The sequence below is a fragment of the Cyrtonyx montezumae genome, unplaced genomic scaffold, assembly GCF_038088225.1.
Source record: "Cyrtonyx montezumae isolate F1298 unplaced genomic scaffold, pur_monq_1.0 scaffold_3, whole genome shotgun sequence".
NCBI classification, from domain to species: Eukaryota; Metazoa; Chordata; class Aves; order Galliformes; family Odontophoridae; genus Cyrtonyx; species Cyrtonyx montezumae.
Window position 1 is genome coordinate 108,695,582 of NW_027072034.1, and position 22,439 is coordinate 108,718,020.

At 44.1% G+C, this 22,439-nt stretch overlaps 2 protein-coding genes across 8 annotated transcripts in view; one reads left to right on the top strand and one right to left on the bottom strand.

The window, feature by feature from the left end:
- Nucleotides 1-11,987, top strand: part of CNOT4 (CCR4-NOT transcription complex subunit 4) — a 72,983-nt gene extending 60,996 nt beyond the window's left edge. For 4 of the 7 annotated variants that reach the window (XM_065742767.1, XM_065742760.1, XM_065742761.1 and 1 more), the window contains 2 exons: nucleotides 9,639-9,851; nucleotides 10,599-11,987. In XM_065742767.1, the coding sequence (XP_065598839.1) occupies nucleotides 9,639-9,851; nucleotides 10,599-10,900 (515 nt within the window). In that variant the 3' untranslated portion in view covers nucleotides 10,901-11,987. The remainder of the gene's footprint in view (nucleotides 1-9,638; nucleotides 9,852-10,598) is intronic. The other 3 variants (XM_065742763.1, XM_065742765.1, XM_065742766.1) reach the window with 1 other exon arrangement.
- A 6,449-nt stretch (nucleotides 11,988-18,436) lies between these two features.
- On the bottom strand, nucleotides 18,437-22,439 carry LOC136051445 (sushi domain-containing protein 3-like). The gene is made up of 5 exons (XM_065740885.1): nucleotides 22,262-22,439; nucleotides 20,900-21,088; nucleotides 19,101-19,239; nucleotides 18,796-18,957; nucleotides 18,437-18,671 (listed from the first exon to the last, which is right to left on the bottom strand). Exons 1-5 carry the CDS (start codon nucleotides 22,437-22,439, stop codon nucleotides 18,437-18,439), a joined length of 903 nt encoding a protein of 300 aa, XP_065596957.1.

Below are 22,439 nucleotides of genomic sequence, written 5' to 3' on the forward strand. Positions count from 1 at the left end.
ATAACATGAAGTTTTTCAGCATTTGATGAGGTTTTTTGCTTTTGCTAATCTTGCATCTCTAAAAGAGGGTCTGACACGTGAATTCTGAGTGTTGTAAAACCCAATATCAGAATGCTGTGTACAAAACTTATTTAATCCCATACTCCTAATGACAGCTAATGCAGTTTAAATAGTGTTGCCTCACATGTCTCCTTATTTGTTTGTGGTGGGTTGGAAGAGCATTGTACCATGCTTTTCCTCTTGGCCTGGCAGTGTGTGGAAGGTTCAATGCCAGTTTTAAGTACAGATAGTCTTACACTTAACGGTAAGATGTATTAGTCCATTAACTTTGTTCTAAGCCTTTAAAGAAGACTACTTGCTCCCTTGTTGGTCTTCACTGACATTTGGCGTTCTGACAGCAGCGGGGTGGAAGGCACTGCAGCTGAACATGCTTTTCTGTGCTTGTGATTAGATCCATGGGTACCTGTAGCTGAAGCCTTATCTTATAAGGTGTAAATATTGGAAGTGATGCAACTAATAGATTAAGTGCCAGATTTGGCACCTCTGAAAGGCCTGAATTTTTGCAGAGTACAAGGAAGCTGCTCTTTGAAGTGGATGCTACACCAATATCAAGATGGCTGCTCGCTTGAAATTAAAGTACCAAGCACTTCTTCTGAATTGTCCTTTCAAAAAAAAAAAAAAAGCTGTTTGGATTGCTGCAGAGGTCGTGTGCTCTGTTCTCATCAGCAAAGATGACACAGTTTTTTGTTTAACCTTTTTCACTGAATATTCTGTAGTTCTTGTGGCTGAGGTGCCAATTTTGGTCAGGGAGATTCTGGGCCCTTTTACCTCCATTCTCCCCATTTTATTCTGGCTGTGCTTTGTGCCTGTGTGTTCCCCCATGAAATTCAGCACTTCATTTGTAAGCTCTAGCTCTTGTTCTTCTCCTTTTATTTCTGGTCTGAGCTAATGTTGTATTTCACTGGTGAAGGGATAGTGTTCCACACCATGTGTAACAAGTTAATTCAGTTTAGAAACAAACTCTTGGCTTGCTTTCTTCCCTTCCTCTGGAGGTACTGTTTTTAATGCTGCTAAATTTAAAATGAAGTATGTGGAAGGGGGATTTCAGGTTCACTTTTAAAATATTAAATCAGCGTTAAGATTTAAGTCCCATTTTTTTGAAACCTGCTATAGATATTCATTTATACCTCTATTATCATATTCCTCACTTGCACGTGCTCTGTATTCACTAAGTCCTTTCAACATAATGCAGTTGTGTCGCAGTCTGAGAGAACTTCATCCCCAGCACCTGTCCTTTAAGACAGAGGGAGAAATAGCAAGGCTTAAAATCTCACCCCTTCCTTGCCCCGTTGCCTTTTTGGTGCCAGTTTTTTTTAACTGTTTTAAAAAAGCTGTGGATTTGTTTTTCTTCTTTTTTTTTTTTTTTACAGTTGCACAGGAGATTGTGTCCCAGAGAAAGCTTTGTGTATAAATACTTATGTTTTCATCCCTGGAAGCTTTGTTTATACTCTTAGAAATCATAAAAGTCTTTGTGTGATTATTAGGGATGGTGGTGAAAGCCATTTTTTGAGTGACACCATGGCTATTTTTAAATGTATAATTTCTCTTTGGAAGAGTGGCAATGTAAGGAAAAGCGTAATAAAAATCCGTCAACTTCTCTTGGCTGCAACGTATCAGAGGAATGACTAATCACATTAACATAGCTAGATTTGAAATAAATGCTGCATTAACTACAATCTGCCTTAGCAGCTCACCTAATTTGCACTCTGGCAGCTCTGGAGTAAGTCTCCAGCAGCACCCAGGGGAAACAAACAGAGGGAAAGGATTTCCAGTCGGCCTTTCCTGACTGTGCCACGTCCCTAGCAGTGTCACCAAAGGAACTTCAGCAGCACGGGCACTGGGGCCTTGCCTGTGTTTTAGGGATAGTAGACTGAATTTATTGGTTAAAAAATTTGGCAGTGAGAAGTTCTTGCTTTTATGAGAATGATTCACCAAATGTTACAAAAGCTGTGTAAAACAAATAGTGTCAGACAAGGCCATGTCTTGTGAAAGGACTTCAAACTTCACATCCTTATGATCAAGCCAAAAATACAAATTCCAGTTTGATTTGATTAGCTTAACAAAAAGCTTTCTACGTAAATTTCTAATTAAACTTCAGTTTATTTAAATATTTGTTTATATTTAAAGTTAGTAATATCTACTGGAAGATATTAATCAGAATTCATTTATTGTCGTGGAAGGTTTGCTTTTTCTTTATCTTCTTACAGAATGATATATCCACAAATATACCTGAGCAGTAATGGTGTGTTACACATTATGGAGAAATTTAAAAATGAGTTTAAAACTTCTCAGTGTATGCATTCACTGTACTAAAGCTGTTCTCACAGCCTTGATCAGAGTGAGTTGGGAATTCTTGGAATCCTGAATCTTCAGCAGTACAGATTCTGGTTAATTATTGATATAACATTGGAAATGGAAATACTATCAGTTCTAGTTATCTAATTTTCCCTTTGATCAATATAATAAGTTTTCTTCTATATCTCTATATTCATGCACTCCAAGCGCCCTTAAAGGATTTTCATCTGAGATTGCTTCTCAGTTGAAAAAAACTTCAAGGTGTAACCTAGTAAGATGGAAGTCTGATGCAGGGACTAAGAGTAAGCAGCGGATACTCTTGATGTTAAAAATGTTACTTTTCCTTAAATTAATGGGAATTGCATGTCTTTCTCGGGTTTACTAAATTGTCCTATATGTAGGATTCAGGTTATCTTTTTAGTTGCAGTGTCTTAACAGTGTTTGTGAGCTCAGTTTAGGCTTATGTTAAGACTTAGTATTGTAGCTGGGAAGAGCTGTGTATTCTTAAATGATCCATTTTTGGATGAGGAATTAGTTCATGAAAGGATATTACTGACAAAGGTGAAAGTACTACAAAATATCTTGTCATTTTTGTAGATTGAGGTTGTGTGCTGTAATGCTATATACTTTCAGTAATAAAAAAGTCAGTAATAAAAAGGCAGTATGCTCTGGAAACATCTGACCTGAGCTCAGGCGTATGTTTCAAAGTGAGCTAAAATTGTTGATTTGAAGTTTATTTATAGCTTTAAATTAGGTGGACGGCTACTGTAATTATTTATCAAATTTGATCTCTCAAGTCATAGTAAGTATAAGTCAGTTACAAGGAGAGCGTGCTAATATGAAATTGCTTTTCTCAAGTCTAATACAAGTTCTGATATTGCACACTGAAGTGAATACTAACCTTCGTGTTGAATCTCTCAGTAGCCATTTAGTCACAGGTCATGCTGTCAGACCTTCAGAAAAAAGCAACATTAAAAAAAAAGCTTATTTTCCCCTTTAAAGTGACTTATTTAGAATTCTGTGTATTGATCTTCTACTTGATAGTTCACTTTACAGGCATGTTAAACTTCACTTTATTCTAAAAAGTGAAAAATACTGTTTTTTTAATTAATGTGGCTTTTAAGAGAGGCCACATTTTTAATTAATGTGACCTCTCTTAAATTGAGTAGATGTGGGATTGATAGAACCGTAGAAATCAGCATATAGTCAAGATAAAAGCTGCTTTACTTGCATTACTTTAAAGTTCAGAGCAGAGTGATGTCTCTATTACCAAATCCAGTTTTGTGTGTGTTTCTTGGTTCCTTATGACATGACCTTCATTTAAAAACTGTACTGGGGGATGATACATAGGAAGGTCTAACCTTTGTGGATTGCCAAGTTGCTTCCCATGGGTAGAGAATGTCTGTGGAGCATTTACATGTTTTCCTTCACCAGCTTTACTTTCTAGTACTCCTGTCACTTGGTATCTACCTTATTTTAAGTGGCTACTTGTATTCCTGACACAGTGCTGCAGTCTGAATGTTGGCAGATTCATTCATCTTCTGACAGTGATGTTTTCAGGCCCCTAGAAATCTGTGTGAAACCTAATGTGACGCTTTGTGGGATTCCTCGAAATCACAGGGTTTCTCAAGTCTGAGAACAAATCCTTCAGAATGTAGCAGCTTATTAAGTGTTAAGCTTAAGTTTAAAAACCTCTATGAGCAGACAAACTTACTTGTATTAGTGATACAAGTATAGCTTTTATTATCACAACTTTGGTGATGTGAAGTGTAGAGGCTTTGGTTCAAAAACTTTTGAATGTATCTTATGTATCAAAGTGTCCTCTCCATCTCTTCTTCCTACAAAGTGAATAACTGGGTGTTTTTTGCCAGAGAGAAATACCATTACTGAAGATCATCTTGAAATAAAAAAAAAAATCTGTTCTGAAGTGACAACGGCTTCTCTAACGGGGTGTTTCACAGAATGTGTGGGCTAATGTTATCAAAGTGGGAGTGATAGAGATTTCACTGCAAAGGTGTGGGGTTTTTTTGGTTTTTTTTTTTTGGTGGTCACACTTATCTTTGATCAAGTTGAAAAACTGTTTGAACACATTCAGGTTCTCTTTCCTTTTCCTTTTTTTCATTATTATTATTTTTTTCCTGTCTTGGACCTAACTTTGTCATTCAGGCTTCAAAACTTTTATTTTACAGCATCCTTGGAGATTTGATAAGGCCCTCCTTTGAGTCAGGTCATTGCAGTAAGTGTGAAGTTACCGAGTGTACTTTGATGCTGTCTGCACTTGTTGCTAGCTTGTGCAGTTAGTTACATAATGTTACAGTAAGTTCTTATTTTTCTCACATAGTGGTTTTTCCTCTGAATTTCTTTGGTTTATTTGAGGCTTTTCTGCAGCACTGCTGAGTGCTGTGGTGGCACACGTGGCATAGTGATGGGTACCAATTTATTAAAAAAGTAATTGCAACCTACATTTACAGAATAGTTGACTTTTCAGCAGGACAAGAATATATAGGACTCCTGGTGTAATGCTAATTGAAGTTTTATGCAATTAGTACATTAGACTCTTGTATTAACTTGGAATATAATTTTGACTAAGACCTACAGTTGTGTGTTTAATGTGATGATCTTTGATTTTTGTTCTTAGTTAAGAAGGTAGCGTTTGAATATTGATGCAAACTTGATCACAGTGAGCTCATCTCCCACCAAATTCATTGTAAGACTTGCTCCCATTACTGTGGACATAAATGTTAAGAAACCAACATCACCAATGTGGTATAGACAGATGTGAAACACCTCTGCGTCTGTGTTGTAGTGTTGTCTATCAGAATGCATAAGGTTATGAAACAGCCTGTCCAGTGTCATAACTGCAGGATCTGTTCACCTCTGGAAACTCAAGTTTCTACTTGACCAGATGGGATTATTAAATGCACATCAGGGGAAGACTGAAGTTTGTCAGAGAACTGTATTTGAGTGTGTTTTTCATACACATAGTGGTGCTTTCAGGGAGACTTCACCAGGTTATTTTCTTGTCCCAGAATCTAGGCTGGGAGGTATCTCTAATGTACGCTGTTTTATCTCTTTTCATGGCTGTTAACTGGATTTGGACTTGTTTTCTTCCGTGTCATCCCACTATTCTTGGTCATTCTGCTTTAAAGTAGGATGAAGCTCTTGAAGGAGACAGTATTTCTGCTCCTTGGGAAAGTGAAGAGGTAGTGCATTGGTTCTCATGTTCATAGGTTATGGTGTCCTACTGAAGTCTATCAGTGAAAGATTAAGACAGTGAAAAATTAAGTGTATTTTGTATCAGGAAGTAAAGTTGGTAAGGTAAGAAAATGCTATTTCTAGTGGATCTGTTAACTGGAAGTTAACCTTTTGTATTTAAATATGGTGCTAGCTTTATGATAGCCATAAAATTAATAAAAAAGAATGAGTTAAGGAGGCTCATTTTTGTAAGGACATGGGTATAACTTCTACCCGTGTGGTTGACTTGTCTTTTCATTTACTCACATTTACAACCTGTCAGACTCCAGCAGAGACATGCTGATTTAATTGTTTTGGTTTGATTCCTGCTGTATGGCACACAGGTTGCTCGTGTTAGTCATTTGCATCAGGATGCTCTCTGGCTGAGTGTTTCACCTGATCACAGCGAGTAACTGAGGGTACAGAGGGTAGTGCAGGAAGTGGGGTAGAGCCTTGCCATCTACACTCTATGGATCCCATCTACTTTGACTCCCAAACTTATTTAATCCCTTACTACATCCCATACTACAAGAGTAACGGCTGCATTTCTCCTTAGAGGGCTGGGAGAAAGCTGAGAAGCATTGGTTTGTTTTTCAATTCTGTGTGTTTATTAGTGAAGCTAGAAACCTGTTACAGGTGCTTGAGTAATGTGGTACTTGTTCTTTCTCTGCTGTCAGAAGGCAGGATTTTATTTGTTGCAGTTTGCCTTTCAGACTCCACAATCAGCTCTCTGAGAAAGAGACATCTGGAATTTGTCTTTCTGTACCCAGGAGCACAAGTTCTTAATAAATCTTAATTGTTGCTAGCAAATACTAGAGTTTTACAGATGTTAAATACTTTCAGTAGGCACATTTTTCTACTGAAAGTTTTCCTTTGATTCTTTCTTACATTCTGTTTGGGTAAATAGCCGTGGTACATCGTATCTGGTGCAGGGCCATCTGTGAGGTGGGAAGTGTCAGTCTTTTCCAGTCCTTGAAGAAGTTCCTTAGGAAATATTGTATTGCAAATGCTTGTTATCTTTCTGGACTCTTACATACCCTGTACTATGTCTTTAGTATATGGAGAAAAATATGACAGGAATCCATATCTTCTTAACCCAAGATGGCCTACTGTCACACAGTATTTGTTTTCCTATCCCATTTCTTATAAATAGCGTCATCTTTCTGTCTTTGTCTCCACTGAGCTTTCTCAGTGGCATTATTTTTGCATGCATCATACATACATTGGAGGTGTGTGGTTTATTTGCTCACTCATGAGCTTTGCAAATATGGTGGAGGTTAGTAATACCTGTGATTATGACCACGGGGAGCTTGCAGATCCCCAACTCAGAAGTATTTGGTAAGAGTATTAGCTTATACATGGTCTTAGTGACAATCTTGTATGTGCATTTTGCCCCATAGTTGAAGTAATTAAACTGAGCTGCATTGCTTTGGACAAGCTTTTGGAAGCAGTAGTGAGAAAATGAAGTGTAAACTGATGCTGTGCCATGTGGAATCCATCACAGTTATTTCTGTGATGGTGAATTGATTAATTTTGCTCTGAGAGATGAATTTGGAACTTCTCAGGCTTCTTAATGGATGCACGAGTAGGACTGTGGGCAAAAAAAATCTATCAAATTTCTGGCTAGCACTTAAATAACCCCGGGGGAAAAAAAATGTGTAACTAGATTTAAAATAAATCTTACAGGTCTCAATGAAGAAGTATGTGCACCAAGTTCCTTAAGAACTGTCTTAGTGCCTTCAAATTGCAAGTAAACAAGTGGGAGCTCTAGGGAGAACAGGAAGTAGATTGTACTTGGACAGTAGTAGAAATGGAAGCCAGCTGTATGCACTGTGACTCAATAGCAAATGAATAGCAATTTGGACAAGTCAGTGATAATCCTCTAAGACTTGTAGACCACTTTCTTGCCACACATCCGTATGGATATAGTGATGCAGAAGCTGGGACTAGTTGCTTTTTTCTCATCTGTGTGGCAGGGTTAATAAAAACTGGTCTGAATTACTTGCTTGGAGCAGAACTGCAGTTCTGTTACTAGTTTGTTTGCATTTTTCCTCCTGTAGCACTTAAAACTTGAATCTCTACATGAAACATGGTACATGTATTGGACAAGATTTGGAGTTTACTTCTACGGGATTTTTGACCTGTTGATTACATCTGAGTCCCTTCTTCCCCATTGGAGTAGTTCATTCACTGCCCTCTGGATAAGAATGATTGCTTAGCCTCAGCCAGTGAGTGGGGGTAACATCACTCAGCCATCAAATCGTACCCCACAGACTTGTCCAAGCAAAAAAAAAAAAATCTTTGTAGTATGCTCCTTGCATTTGTGCTTTGCCCCTTTCCAGGCTCCACAGGCAGCAGTAGTTAGGGCACAGGTACTCTAGATGTCAGCTGCTGACCTGCTATGCAGAGATATGCATACAGATAGTTGCTCCAGCACAAGCATCCATCTGTAGTAGACATGTGAAGTGGTAGAAACAAATGCAGATGATGTTCCCACAGTTGTCACTGGCCAAGTAGATACAGCAGATCAGCACAGTAATTTGTTTTTGAGTTCAGCTGGTGACTTAGGCTGAAGTATGCTATTTGTGAGTTATTTGTGGTTGAAGTTGTTGCAGTTCTACAGGAAAAGAACATCTTACATTAAGTTTATTTTAAAAAGAGAAAATAAAAATCCAGTCTCAGACGGGGGAGTTCATTATGAAAGCACAAGATTTCAAGATTTTGCATTTTTGTTGTTTCAGAAGCATAGCTAGAGATATTGGTTCTTCCTGAGAAATACTCCTTACAAAAATTGCATGGGGAGGTTTTGATAGCAAGGGAAGTCTGCTTTTTTCAGGTTCCAAATGTAGTCTTGCAAGTTAGCAATATCCTCTGATTTTTCCAGTGAAGATTTAAATCTCTTCTGCTGTCAATGAAGTGGCAGTGTCCTGTATATATCTCGTGGTGATAACATCAAGATCTCTTCTTCAATTAGGACAGGCAGAGGTGGCTTAAAAAAGAAAAAGTTGTTTTCTGAGTTTTTGGCAGAGCATAATACAAGCATACTACCCACCAGTGTCCTTCTAAATATATTTGACTTCGACTTATTGTTAAATAAGGCTTTCTACATTGGTTATAAATACTAGTAAGCTCTTGCTTATCCTGCTTTTGCATACTGAAAGCAGGAGATGGTTTGAAGGATCCGATGCTCTATTTTAGATAGCGTGGTTTACCACTTGTGTTTGGGGATCATTTGCTGTAGTGCTAACAACCAAGGTGTCCCTTTTCAATATGTGCCACGAATAACAGCCAAATAGTTCGGGTCTGACAGTTGTGGTATCCAGCTGGTTTGCTTCTAACAGAAGTTTGAGGATATCGCTGTGCCCAGAACTTACTCTAACAGGTCTTTAAAGAATTTTTTCTACTATTCTTCAACTGCAAGAGGAAATCACGTTCCTTCCAACTTCATGAGAACCTAGTTATCGTTTTCTTCGGAAGAACACCTGTAGGGCTGTGAATGAGCAGCCTGTAACGAAACAAACAAAAAAATGGTGATATTCCCCTGCCTCTCTGGTTCCTCAAGAGATTTAATTATGTTCGGTTTCTGTAGCAAAGCCCTACCTAGCCTTTCTTCATTTTAATATACTTCAAAGAAAACAACCCTTTCAGATCTGCTGCCCACTCATAAAGCAGATGAATTGGGTTACCTAGCTTGTGCCAGAGGTCTTCTCTTAAAAGGATCTGGTATGTTTTACCTGATTAGTGACGGAGGGAGAGCCTCTGTGCCCTTGATTATTTGAGTCCATGATCTGTAGAAATGGGGAGTTGGGGGAGGAGTTAAATCTTTCTCCCACTCCCTTACACTTGGTTTAAAACCTGCCAATCCTCTGGATAATTCGTCAACCATATAAACATTGACCCTAGTTTTTTGGACAGGGAAAGTATTAAATGCTTGACTTAAGAAGTAAAAACAAAATCCCATACCCCACCAAAGAAGGACATCTGTTTCTAACTTCAGCTTTTTATTTTTTTATCTTTCATTTTTTTTTTTTTGTTGGTAAATCTCCTAGACAACAGCAGTTCTGTAGAGAGTTTAAATATGAAGGAATGGCAGGACGGGCTAAGGGCACTTCTACCGAACATTAACATCAACTTTGGTGGACTGCCCAATGCTTCCTCCCCCTCCAACGCCAACCACAGTGTACCAACGTCCAACACTGCCACCACCGACAGCCTGAATTGGGACAGCTCTGGCAGCTGGATGGACCCCGCAATCATCACAGGTAATCGTTTCTCACTCCTTCAGCTCCGCTGGCAAACCATCCAATGGGTGTTTGGCACAAACTCATTTACATCTGGAAAAAAAAAGTCAGTATGCGGTGGTCTCTTCCAGCTTCCATCCACAAAACCTCAAGGGTCCAGGAATTTGTGTGGAACCTCTAGGTATGAAGTGTCACCTGATGTTTTGCAGTGCATGCCTGGGACCTTTGCAGGCAGTCAGGGTGATCAGTGCTTATCTATAGGGTCAACCTAGGTGTCCCTTCTGCTGGATGGCATGTCCGGTGTGTGCGCCGCTGGTCCTGAGGCACTGAAGGCATTAACTGGACTTTCCTCTTTAAAAAGGGACGTACTCCACTTGTTTATAAAGCTCTTTTTTATAAGGCTGTCTGTTTGTGTTTCCCTGCTAGAGAGGCTGAGGCATGATTCAAGTAGGCAGAGTAGGAGCTGAAGCATGCAGGGTACTGGTAGGGGATCGGTGTGGTAAGGTCATGGAAACAGGGATGCGGTCACTGCGCAGAATGCTTGATAGAAAAAGTGCTCTGAGGGGGAACTTTCTCCTATCTGGATTTAATGTTAAATGTTTTGTGGGCAGGGTAACTTATATGTAATAATGTAAAATGCGTTCTCTGTACAAACTAATCATGTTTTCTCACTGTTGCTTTGTGTTAGGTTAAATTTGACCTCCTTCATGCTCAACTTTTTGCTTCTGCTCTGACTTGCCTGTATCCTGTTTTTTCTTCTCTTCGTAGGTATCCCAGCCTCCACAGGAAACAGTTTAGACACCCTTCAAGATGACAATCCTCCACATTGGCTAAAATCTCTTCAGGCCCTCACAGAGGTGGACGGCCCCAGTGCAGCGCCATCACAGACACACCACAGTAACCCCTTCGGCACACAGATCCCTCTGCACAGAGCCAGTTGGAATCCCTACTCTCCTCCTTCAAACCCAACCAGTTTCCATTCCCCACCCCCAGGCTTCCAGACAGCCTTCAGACCCCCCAGTAAAACCCCCACAGATCTACTACAGAGCTCAGCGCTGGATCGTCATTAGGAAAGGAGGAAAAATGGAAAAACAAAACGTTAGAAATGCAGGAAGTGTCCCACCCCAACTCCTCCCCACGCCCACCTACTGTTCCCTGTCATATCTTTCTTTCTGAAGAATCCAGTTCCTGATCAAACCTCCCCCCCCCCCAAATGCAATGCCATCACAGGGTTGCGGCCGGATCTTGTCATTAAGTTTCTGCTGAGCCGGTGTTTGAAATGCACTGTTGGAAATAATTTCTAAACATTCTAAGGAGGAAAAAAAAAAAAAGAGAGAAATCAAAGCGCAGTCTCAATGCTTAAGGAGAATATTACTGTCTTACATCTTTTGCACACGAGTATTCCTGCCTAGTGGAAAAGTGTCAGCCTACGATAGGGGCAAAATGCAATGCAGAACCAAATGCAGAAATATGAGAAAGGTATTTAATTTAAATGAAGTTACTGAGCATGTGGGGCAAGCAGTGGCCTACCATTTATTTTTTGCATTCAGTGTGGCACTACACAGAGAAGTTGCTGGTTTCTTTTTTTTTTCTTTTCAGAAGAGGACTTTGTGTCACTCAGTAAGAGGTTTGACATGAAGTGTGCTGAAAGCCAGAACACTTATAGCTATGAGTAAATGGCATGTTGCTGAAGAGTGGTTTAGAGACAGGAGAATAAGATTATTTTTTTTAATTTTGGCTTTAGATTTAAAGTTAAAGTTTAATGTTTTAAAAGTATTCACAGATTTAATACCTAGCATATACATAATATAATTATAAGCAGCTGAAACACGAGTGATATTTACTTCAGTCTTTCTCTCTCCTCTGTTGGTCTCTCTTTTTTTTTTTTTTTTTAAACAAAGATTCACCTGATTGGGGCACTCTGGGATAGCACTGCATTGGGGCCACATGATCACCATCAGGAGCAACCTCTGACCTCCTCTGCCTGCAGCTTTTACTTAACCCTGTAGTTTCTGGACGTTTGTGCAGTATTGAAAAGACAGGAAAAAGAAACAGATAAACATGGTTATAACCTGACGCTAAAACTAAACCAAGGAAATGTACCTCTTTCTTCAGAATTAAAACTAAAATCTTAAATAAAACAGAACTTGATGATGACTTTGCGTTGGCTTTTCTTTTCTTTTTTTAAACTTGGATCTTGAAGTGCTGCATCTGGTAAAACCCTGTGTTCCTGCATGGTTTCTTCCTCCTGTTCATCTGAATTGGACTGACTCTTTCATTGGAATATTGCACTGTGTGTGATGACTTCTGTACCCGAGGATGGAAGAAGCGTGAAATTTTAAAAGGTTTCTTCTGTCTTCAGTTGTGGCAATAGCTGGAGGATGCCTTTAACCTTCACTGCCATTGTTTTAAATCTGAAGCATGGAACAGTTAAGTTTATGCTCTCTCAATTGGGGTGCACTATGTCACTGTGGGATGGATAGAATATAATGTCTCAACACATGACAAGAGGGTTCTAGTCAGAACTTGCATCTTTCAGCTTCTTTGCTTTAAGTGAAGGTGTAAAATATTTTCACTGTGTAGCAGGGGCTGAAAATATGCCTACAGAAGGTCTCCAACAAGCTCTGATGCTTCCAGGCGTAGACCTGCTCTGATATTTGAAACCAGTAGCTTTGTGACTGAGGTGCTGTGTTGAATCTTACAGTTGCCTGCTCATGGGAATGGCTGGGAGCCAGAACTGCTAGGAATGCCTGAGCAGGATTTCTCACCTGTATAGCTTGGTCTCACTGCCTTCCCAAAAATGTTCCCTGTTGGAATAGGACTGAGAGCAGAGCCCCAAACCCTGGGCTGGCAGGGGAACTGTTCCCCCTTGCATCAGCTGCTGAGTCTGCATGAGGTTACAGCAAATGCCATGCTTTATACAGCATCACTTGGTGGGCACTGTCCACTTCTGCTTCTCCTCCCTGTGCTACTGTTGGGCACTGTACTTGCATCACTGCCTGTAAACCAAACTGAATGCTCTCTGTCTGAGCAGGCATTTTTGCAGCAGGTCAGTCCTGTGCCCTGGTTACTTGGAAGCATGTTTACGCCCTGCTTGTGCCAGCACCCCCAAAACAAAGGAAGTGTTTGTGCCTTGGTCAGCCCTGTGCAATTCCTGCTTTAACGAGAAGTGCTTGCTGCTCCACGTTAGAAAGAGGGATTCTCTTCCTGACCCTAAAAACAAGAAAGTCACCTAAAATAGCTGCAATTTGTTTCCTGTTTCACACAGCAATTACTGAAACTTGGAATCTTCATTGTTTCTTGATGTGTCTCCTTGACGTAGTTCAGGGGGCACTGGAGGAGGACTGTGCCTGCAGTCTGTTGTCTCTAAGCATGGGCTTCAGCTGTTCAGGAGAGAGCTGTAGCTTGTGGTCAGCCTGCTGGCAAGCTTCTAGATTAGAGAGAGATTCCTAACCAGAATGACCTTCCTCTCTGGTGCTGCCCCATCCTAAAAAGAACGACTTGTCTGGTCACATCATGCTGAAATGTATCAGTGTTCACGTGGATGGTGTGGTGTCTTGTGCTCCTGTTAGCTTATTTCTATATGCTCTCTGGTGCTGATTCCTGCAGCCCTGCTTAAAAAGCAACCAGGGATCTCACTCTGTTCAGCTCTGTGGGGCTCTATTGGTTTCTCCTGAGGTTTTTGTTGATTATGGTCTGTTCCTACTACAGGAAGTTATGTACAGGCACTTTAATGAAGGGAGAAAGTTCACGTGTCTGCTTCAAACTCTGTGTGGTCTCTTCTTGTTATATGCATTATGAACGTGTTCAACTCTTCCTTAATGTGATAACAAGAACAGTGCTTGGCTAACAGGGTGGTGGTGGTGGAGATGTGGAGAAAGGGAGAATGGATCATACACCTCCAAAATGAGTATGGACGCATGCTAAGGGAAGGAAGGAATTGTCAGCCATGAATGTGCCAGAAGTTCTGTGTTTTCAGTGAATTCTCTGTTCAATTGTAGTAATTCTGAGGTCAGCAATGCTGGGTTGTTGCTGAAGATTGATTTAAAAGTAATCCTCATCATGTTGTAAGGAAATGGCATCTATCTGGAGTGGCAGCGGGAGTATAATGTCACCTCCTAGCTAAGATGAGCAGCCCTTGCATGAATTCCTTTTTCATCTGGAAACTCCATGCTTCCACAGTGAGCGTAAGCATGTATGTCCTTCCCAATGCAGTGTTGCGACTGGGCTGCTCTAACCATCCTTAAAACACTACTGCCAACTTCCATGACAGTTTTAAATCAAAGTCAAGCGGTTTGTATTCCAAGTTCTTAAACTCTTAGCTTTTATTTTCCCTTCCCCCATAGTTCTTATCTGAGATGCTCGTTTAATCGTAGGTGCTCAAGATGCAGAATTTCAGAGAAAGTGCAGCAATTTATAATGGGCTGTGCTGCTGCAGAGCCTTCTTCTGGCCTGAATATATCTTTCCCTGAGATGGGGGACAGGCAGTAATGCTGTCCCTTAACAGTTCTTATTTGTTCCTCTTCTCAGGATGCGTGGAAGTTGCCATAGGTTGCAGGGGAGCTTGGAAGCATATATAAATCCATGGAGTGGTGGGTGCTGTGTTGCCGAGGACTGATCCCTTTGGGGAAAGCTATAGTGCTCAGAACTGAGGTGTGTTGAGCTCCAAGAGGTGGCATAGTGCTTCAAGGTCAGGGGCCTGGAGCTGTCACCCATCCCACCTGAAGGGGCCATAGGTACTCCTAACTCCTGAGGTGAGTGAACTCCGGCAGACAGGAGTTTTCAGTGTGCACAGAGCAAAGGTGTGTGAAGTGCTGTATGCTGTGAATGCATGTCTGGTAAGCACAGTGCTGCTTTACAGCTTCCAGCACTGTGTGACTCTGTGGCTAGCTGTAGGAATGCCTTCCACTGATGTATTAGCATGTTGAATGTGCAGGTAGTAACTAAAAACTTGTGCTCCTTCCTTACCTCCCAAATCCCAGCACCTTTTTTCCCCTGCTTTGGAACATCCTACTGATGGGAAGCAGCTCTTGGCTTCTCTCCTGTCTATGCCGTTTGCTGTAGACTGTACTTCTAAAGAGGAAAATGAAGAAATACTGTCGTAGCTTTGGAATACAGTGTAATAAATGGTATAAACTCAGTGCACTTTGATCTCTTGTAGAGCACTTGAGCGTGTTGTATACGAGTGAGATCTTCATCTTCCCTTCTTCCTGGAGTTTGCCCTAGGCTTACTGCCATTAGGTTTGCGTGGTACGTGACGGAAATGGTTCAGAGTGGAGCTGATGCAATGACACTAGGTGTGGTAAGCTGTCTGAACGGAGGGATTGTCACTGCAGAGGAGGAAAAGAGAGAAGTTGTTGTTGATCCAAACCACTCATCTGCCTGACCTCTGGTGCTCCACGAGTCCATCTCCTGAACGCGGAGGAGGTGCGGTCAGTGCCATCAGTCATCACATCGTTGCTTTTGCTTTCTCTGGGGAAATGCTAGATCGCTATTTCTTCCTTCCAGACCTCAGACTTGTAAATTTGACAAATCCTTCTCTCTTTCGGTGATACATGGAGGGAGGGAGGCAACTGTTCAGCTCTCCTCTTCCTACAATGAATGCGTCTTGGGATTTCTTAGCTTTAGCACCAGAATGTTACAGGTCTTAACGCTAATCTCACCCAGGTCTTCAGAGAGGGTATGAAACCTCTTCTGCCAGTGCTGACAGTCCACAGAAGGCCAATAAGCTGAGCTTATCTGAGGAATGGAAAGTTTGACCCAAACTTGTTTCTAAAGAAGCATGCAGGCTGAGGTTTCACAGTGTGGAGTCTTAACCTTAATGCTTGGTTATCAAAAACTGAGGACGCGCTCCCTGTTTGTTCAAACAATAAGCAACTGATGGTGAAGTTTGCTTGGGTGGAAATGGGCACTACAACCTTGCAGACAACTCCATCACTCTTCAGATGGTTTCCTCCAGTTCTGTGGCCCACCTTTGTACATAAAATACTATAACTAAACCTCTGGGAGACCAGGATCTTGTCTGGAAGCCCTGTTCCCTGGTGTGGAGAAAGCTGGAGGGAACTTCTCCGGGGAAGAGCAGCCCCACATGTGCTGCTTTGGTGAAAGTGTTAGTTAGATGGTGACTCCAAAGGGTGGTGAGAAGGTGTGAGATTACAGGCTTGTAAGTTGGTTTTTTTTTTCTTCTTTCTGTTCACTAATTAACTGAAGCTTGTATGTAGTTGCCTTCCTTCTCCTTCCTCTTTTGGCAAGTGGTGATTCCTGTTGCCCCACTGATGGCACCTTCCTAGGATGGAGCTGATCGTGGCTCTTTGCAGTCGTGGCTCTTTGCTGGGCTGAGGCAAAGTTGAAGAAACCGTGGTAAAGACTGAGTGACTGAGAGGGAAACCTGCAACAGAGTTGGGCTTCCTGCCCTTACCTCATCTTCCTCCCATTGGCTTTGGTCTCCTGCCAGTCTGAGATTTTTGTGGGCAGTCTGCAGGCTCCTCCCTACTGAAGATCTGCTCTTGGAGCTTAGACTGCCACAGGCTTGGGATCAAATTTCTTTGATAGAAATCTTAGCTTTTCACACACACACACACACACACACACACACACACACACAAAATTACTCCCAAGGAAACTGTTCAATTTTATCAGATTAATACTTTTTTTTTTTTTAATTAATCAGTCTTACAAAATGCTTGTTTCAAATTGATGTTTTTCTCTGTGAGGAAAAACTACTCTTGTCATATTTTTATTGCAAACGCCAACATTTTGTTATGACATTTCAAAATCGGTATCTTTCTGGACAGGGGTTATTACAGTCAGCAAAAGATATCTAAGATGTGCATCGCTGCAGCCTGCAGTGAAAGCAGCTGTCAGTCTCTTTGTAACAAAAACAAACAAACAAACAAAAAAACCCCACTCCACTTCTGTTTGTAAAGCCACGCTTGGACCCAAGGGAACATGAACTCTGAATGTGTCCTGCTTTTCTGGGTGGGTTTTCGTGCATGAAAATCTCATTGGGAAGAAGGGAAATTGTAATGAGTTGTTTTTTGGTTTTTTTTTAGCTTGATAAGGGCAAGGGGGAAAAAGGGATAGATATAAAAAAATTCATTGCCTTCTTTATGTTTCACTTCTATCTATCTATTTCTTTCTTTCTTCTGGTTTTGCCTCTCTACATGAGCCAGCGATTGAACCCCCACACACTGAAACATATTTTGGTGAAACAGAAGCACAGCCTGTGGATGTGGCACAGTGGGTATGCCAGGGTGGTCCTGAGAAGCTGAAACACCCTCAGCACCGTGTCATACCACAGTGAGCACGGGCAGAGATTCCACTGGGGGCCATTCTGGGGCCCTGCCAGTGAATGGCAGCACTGGGCAGGTCTGATGCTTACGGAGGTTTGCCAGTCTGTGCAGTCTGCCAAGCCCTGCAGGGTTAGGCTCAGGTGGAAAAAGAAGGGGAAAAAAAATGTTAAGGGTAGGGTGTGAACCAAAGGGAAACACAGGGTTGGTCCTCTTTGTTCCATGCTTTCTGCAGCTTTGCTTGTTATATGGGAATGAAAGGCTTTTCCTTCTTGTGGTGTGGTTGCTAGTAAGTGTCTGCTGCAGGTGACACCCTCTTTTGAAGGGGACCTGTGGAAGCTCTAACAGCTGCTGCCTTCCCAACACCATCCAGCCCCCAGCCCTTGCTGGTGCCTGGTGACGTGAAAAGAAGACACAGGAGGTGGAATTGGGAGAGGCATCTTTATTAGAAAAAGTGTCCCTGAACCTCTTTCCAGGGAGAAGCAGCAGTGTTACCAGGGATGTCTGATAGTAGGTCACACCTTTAATCACAAGAATGTTCTACTTTCTGTTTTTTCAAGGATACAAGTCCTAGCATAATACAAACGTTGATGGAAACCAAAGTGGCATCCCAAAACTCCCAGCTTTTGCAGCAGGACAGTTTTGAGTATCACAGTTTGCATCCATGAATGCTGGATGGTGATGCTGGTGGATCATGTTCTGGGCGCTCACTCTTACAGCAACTTAGCAGCAGCATGTGAAGAGCTAGCAGGTCCTGATATGTGTGATGTGAATTTCTAATGCAGGAGAGAAGGGATGAAAAGCCCTGAGGGTTTTTATTTTATTTTCTTTTTTCCCTAAAGGTGCTAGGTATTTTGTATTGAAGATGAATTCATTTTTTCCTCTTGGCTGGTTATCTTTACACACTTGTCATTGCATCTTGCAAGCCCAAGACCGTAGGGATGGGAGGATGGTGCAAGTTCTGAACAACCATCACCACCAAAAGTCTGGCAGTGTTCACCTTCAGCCTTTACAAGAGCCCTGAACAGAAAATCTGACTTGTGTGTTTTAAACACTGCACCTGCCTGTAGCTTTAAGTAGGGGCTGTTCCACTTGGCTTTATGCGTCTCCCCCAAACGATCAGCGGGAAGCTGCTAACGTGGGCACTTCTGAGAGGGGGGGGGAATAAACGGATCGTATCAAAAAAGCCTTTCCCTGTGAAGCGTCCCGCTTTTCTCTGAAAACCCGGACGCAGTAACTGACTTGTGAACTCTTTACTGAGCTCTGTGCTGTTTCAAGGCATTGATGTGGAAAGGGAAGGGACGACACCTTCATTTCTCAGACTGCCTTCCCGCACGTGTTTGAGAGGCTGTGTTCCGCGTAGCTTCGGTAGCAGCCGGGCAGCAGGACGATGCGGCCAGGCCCGGGTTGTGCCTGCAGGCAGCAGGGCTGGCGGCTCGGGGAGCTCCATCGCAGCTCCCCCCTGCGCGGGGCTGCGCGGGGCTGCGGTGCCAGCTGCGGCCACAGCCACGCTCCGGGCTGCGAGCCGCACTGGGGCGGGCGATCGGGGCTCCTGGGGGAGGCAAGGGGGGGAGAGAGGCAAGGGGCTGTAGCGGCTAAGAGGACGGAGGGAACTGGGGAGCGAACGGCCGTGTGCTGCGCGCTTCGGGCCGGGGCTGCTCCTCGCACCGCGGTACCTTTGGAAGGCCACGTTATCGCAGCCCGCGAACGCCCCCGGGAACACGGAGAGGTGGTAATCGCGGCGGTGATGGCGCTTCAGCCTCCCGAAAGCCTTCCTGCCCCGCCGTGCGGCCGAGCCGTCCCCCATCCGTCCCGCTCCGGGCTTCCTCCCCAGCTGCCTCCTGCGAAGGGGGCAGAGACGCGATCCTCCCCGCAGCCGCCCCTTCCCGCGTTCCCCGCACGCCGGTGCCGTGCGGCAGGCGGCAGCACCGGCCCTTCCCGCCCCGCCGCGCCCCGCACTCACCGCCCGCCGTTCCCCGGCCCCACGCCGCGGCTCCTCCGCGCCCGCTCCCGCCAGCAGCACACGGCGAAGGAGGCGGCCAGCGCCAGGATGACGGCTCCGCTCACCAGCGCGGCGGCGACGGCCACGCGGGAGCCCGTGTCCGTGGGCGGCGGGACGGCTGCGGGCAGAGGCAGAGCGCGGTCACCTGGTTCAGCCCTCCTGCCACGAGCGGGGACACCTAGAGCTGAGCGGGGTGCTCCGAGCCCCTCGTGTCCAGGGACGGGACGCCTCGCCACCCTGACTGTGAAAGACCTTTTCCTTATACCCAACGTAAATCTCCGCTCCCTCGCCTTACTGGCCATGCTCCCTTTCATGCAGCCTTCAGTCTGCTTTCTGGGCTGTGAGGGCACGCTGCTGGCCCAGCCGCCATCCACCAGTACCCCCATGTCCTTTCTGGTAGGGCTGTGCTCTGTCCCTGCATCCTCCAGCCTGTGCTGATAGTGGGGTTTGCCTCGACCCAGGCACGGGACACCACACTTGGATATTCTGAACCTCATGCAGTTCCCATGGGCCCACTGCTCAGCCTGGCCAGATCTCTCAGAATGTCAAGGGAAGCTAACGGTGTGGGACTTTTTGTCACTGAAGGTATTTCTCCGTTAGGCTGTGTACAAATGCAGGTCCTGCTTAGAGCTGGGAAGATAAGATTTGCTGATGAGTGTTCTACTGCAGAACTACGGGAAATCTGTGGCAACAAAGTTCATTGCTTTTATTTGGCCGTGATTGCCTTTCTCGCTGCTTATCACCAAATTTTACAGCTCTAGATTGAGGGCAAATCATTTTGTGTTTGTATTTAAAGAGCAAGCTCCCTGCTGCACTGCAGGGGCTGAGCGTGGGACCCATGGGATGTTCTGCTCTTGAAACCCGTGTTTGTGGTGTGACTGTTGTGAGATGTTACCTTTGTCAGATGGTTTTGCTTGGCTTGAGCAAATGGAAGAGAAGCAGCAAAAGCTCTCAGGCCTTTTCCATTTAACACCTTCCTTAACCAGCTGTTTTTACCACAGGTCTGCTCCTAGGCTGTTTTGGAAAGGGCCCCCGAGTCTTTAATTGCCAGTGGCCAATGTGATCACTGCTTCATGCTACATTGTATTTATGCTTCTGTGTTTTTGCTTGTTGCTGAAAAAATAAATAGCTTTATTGAGGGCAATTTTCCTGAAATTATTTTATGTCTGCACACAATTCAGAGTGCACAAGAGAAAGCCTTCAGACTTTGTTCTTTTGGTATTAAGCCATTAGTTCTTGATGAGCTCCTGACATGAAAATAAAAAAGAAAAAAAGTGGCACATTTTCCATGTGCTTTTATAAAATGCACGTGTTGGGTTTCAGCTTTCTTCCCCTAAAATGTTTTGGCTGCGACTTGGAGACCTGGGTCAGTAGCAGTTATTTCTGTGCCAGATCTCTCACCTCAAGCACTGGGTGCAGGTTTGGGTGCCACAATGTAGGAAGGACATCATGCTTTTAGAGGTGACCAAGAAGGGCTACAGAGATGGAGGAGGGCCTGGAGGGCAAGGTGTAGGGAGAGCAGCTGAGGTCCCTGGTTTGCTCAGCACAGAGCAGAGGAGCTGAGGGGAGGCCTGATGGCGGCTGCAGCTCTCACAGGGAGCGGAGGGCAGCGCTGAGCTCTGCTCTGTGTGACAGCGACAGGGCCCGAGGGAACGGCATGGAGCTGTGTCAGGGGAGGGGCAGCTGGGGGTTAGGGGCAGGTGATGCACCACAGGGCGGTGGGCATGGGACAGCCGTGCAGCAGAGGGGTTCTCCTATTGAGGCTGATGTCTCCTTACCCTCACAGTGCGGCGTGGGATGGCTCCAGGACGAGGTGCTCTCCTGTTGGAGGCAGGACAGCCTCTCACTGCCCACCAGCCGGTAGCCCTCTTCACACCAGTACACAATGACCGAGCCCACGGAGACACCAGAGCCTCTGTCCACGTAATAGTGTCCATGGTGTGGTGGGATCAGAGCTGTGCACTGTGCTGGAGGAGAAGGGGGAGATTAAGTGCAGGTGGTGGCAAAGCCTTGTGCCTTGATGCTTGTGAAATGACTGCCCATTCCCTCTGTCACTCCTGCAGGTCCTTCAAGTCTTTGTGGTATTTTTTTTTGGCAGAACCCTAAAGGAGGGGCATAGGGAAGTCTAATGGCTCTATTTGGGAAACAAGTTGCAAACACGAAGTGTTCCTGACCAGCAGCAGTGGGACCAAAAGGACAGAGAATGCATACAGGGTGCAGAGAGCACCCCATTGGAGGCAGAGGAAATGCATAGGCATTCTTAATACTCAAAATAGCTATAGGATTTGGGTAGAACTCAAAGCAATAAAAAATACTACTTTATGCTGTGGAGCGAGACTCTTGTTTTTGCTGAGATGACACTGGGCTGGCAAAAAGCATCAGCATGAGTAACATCAGTCTTTCTCCAAGTCCAGCAGTACCGGTTAAGAGGTAGTAGATGCATCTGCATGCATGAATGTAGCAGTGCTAGGGACATTGCTTAAATGATGCATAAATGCCTAAACTGAATCTGTTATATGGCTAAATTGTCTGACACTGATCTGTACCTTCCCCAACAATCCCTAGCAATAGTGTGAAGATGAAGGGGCTGTTCCCATCAGGCACTTTGAAAACAAGACATACTGAAGAGAGTTTGGGAAAGCAACAGTTTAGTAATCCAGCACTGGGGATGCCCAAAACTGAAAAGGACACCCCTTCACTGGGGAGCTGCGTCTGCTCCACGCCAGGAACCTGATTAAAAGCCATAATCACCCTCAGCATTTGAGATCATTTGTGCTTTTAACGGATCTCCAACCTCATTTCTTCTTGAGGGTCCTGGCTCAGCCTGTGGAGACAGGCATGTGTTTGGTGAGCCTGTCCTGTTGCTGGAGAGCTGGCCTGTCATGATGTGCACAGTCAGCATGGAAGAGATCTTTACACGATAAGGAAGGCGGTCAAGCATTAAGTTTTCTCCCTGTGCTTGCAACTTTGCCCCTGATGTGACACATCCCCCAGAGCACACCACAGGACCGCACAAAGCCCTGCAGCCCCTCCACCTGCTCCACGCACCCACCACAGAAGCATCTGTGTGCCCTTATGGTTACACCCTTTCATTGTGGGTCCCCCCACAGCCCCAGAGATGGAAAGGCTCACTCGAGTACCTGAGATGTTGCTGTGCTCATAGGTCCCGTTGGCAAAGTCTCTGGGCAGCCTTTTCCCAATGTGTCCTGTGGCAGGCAAAGCAGTTGTGGGCCCAGCAGCACTGCTCCAGGCAACACTCAGACAGCTCCAAGGCAGTAGGCAAAGAATGATGCATTTCCCAAGCCTTTGTCCTGTCAT

Bases quoted from the DNA above. Each gene is read 5' to 3' on its own strand.
- LOC136051445 (XM_065740885.1), bottom strand. From the start codon at position 22,439: ATGACAGGACAAAGGCTTGGGAAATGCATCATTCTTTGCCTACTGCCT. The intron at 18,958-19,100 runs GCCGGGGAACGG...CCTTCGCAGGAG, and splicing joins CGGAGGAGCCGCGGCGTGGG to GCAGCTGGGGAGGAAGCCCG. The intron at 18,672-18,795 runs GTACCGCGGTGC...TGCCTCCCCCAG, and splicing joins GATAACGTGGCCTTCCAAAG to GAGCCCCGATCGCCCGCCCC.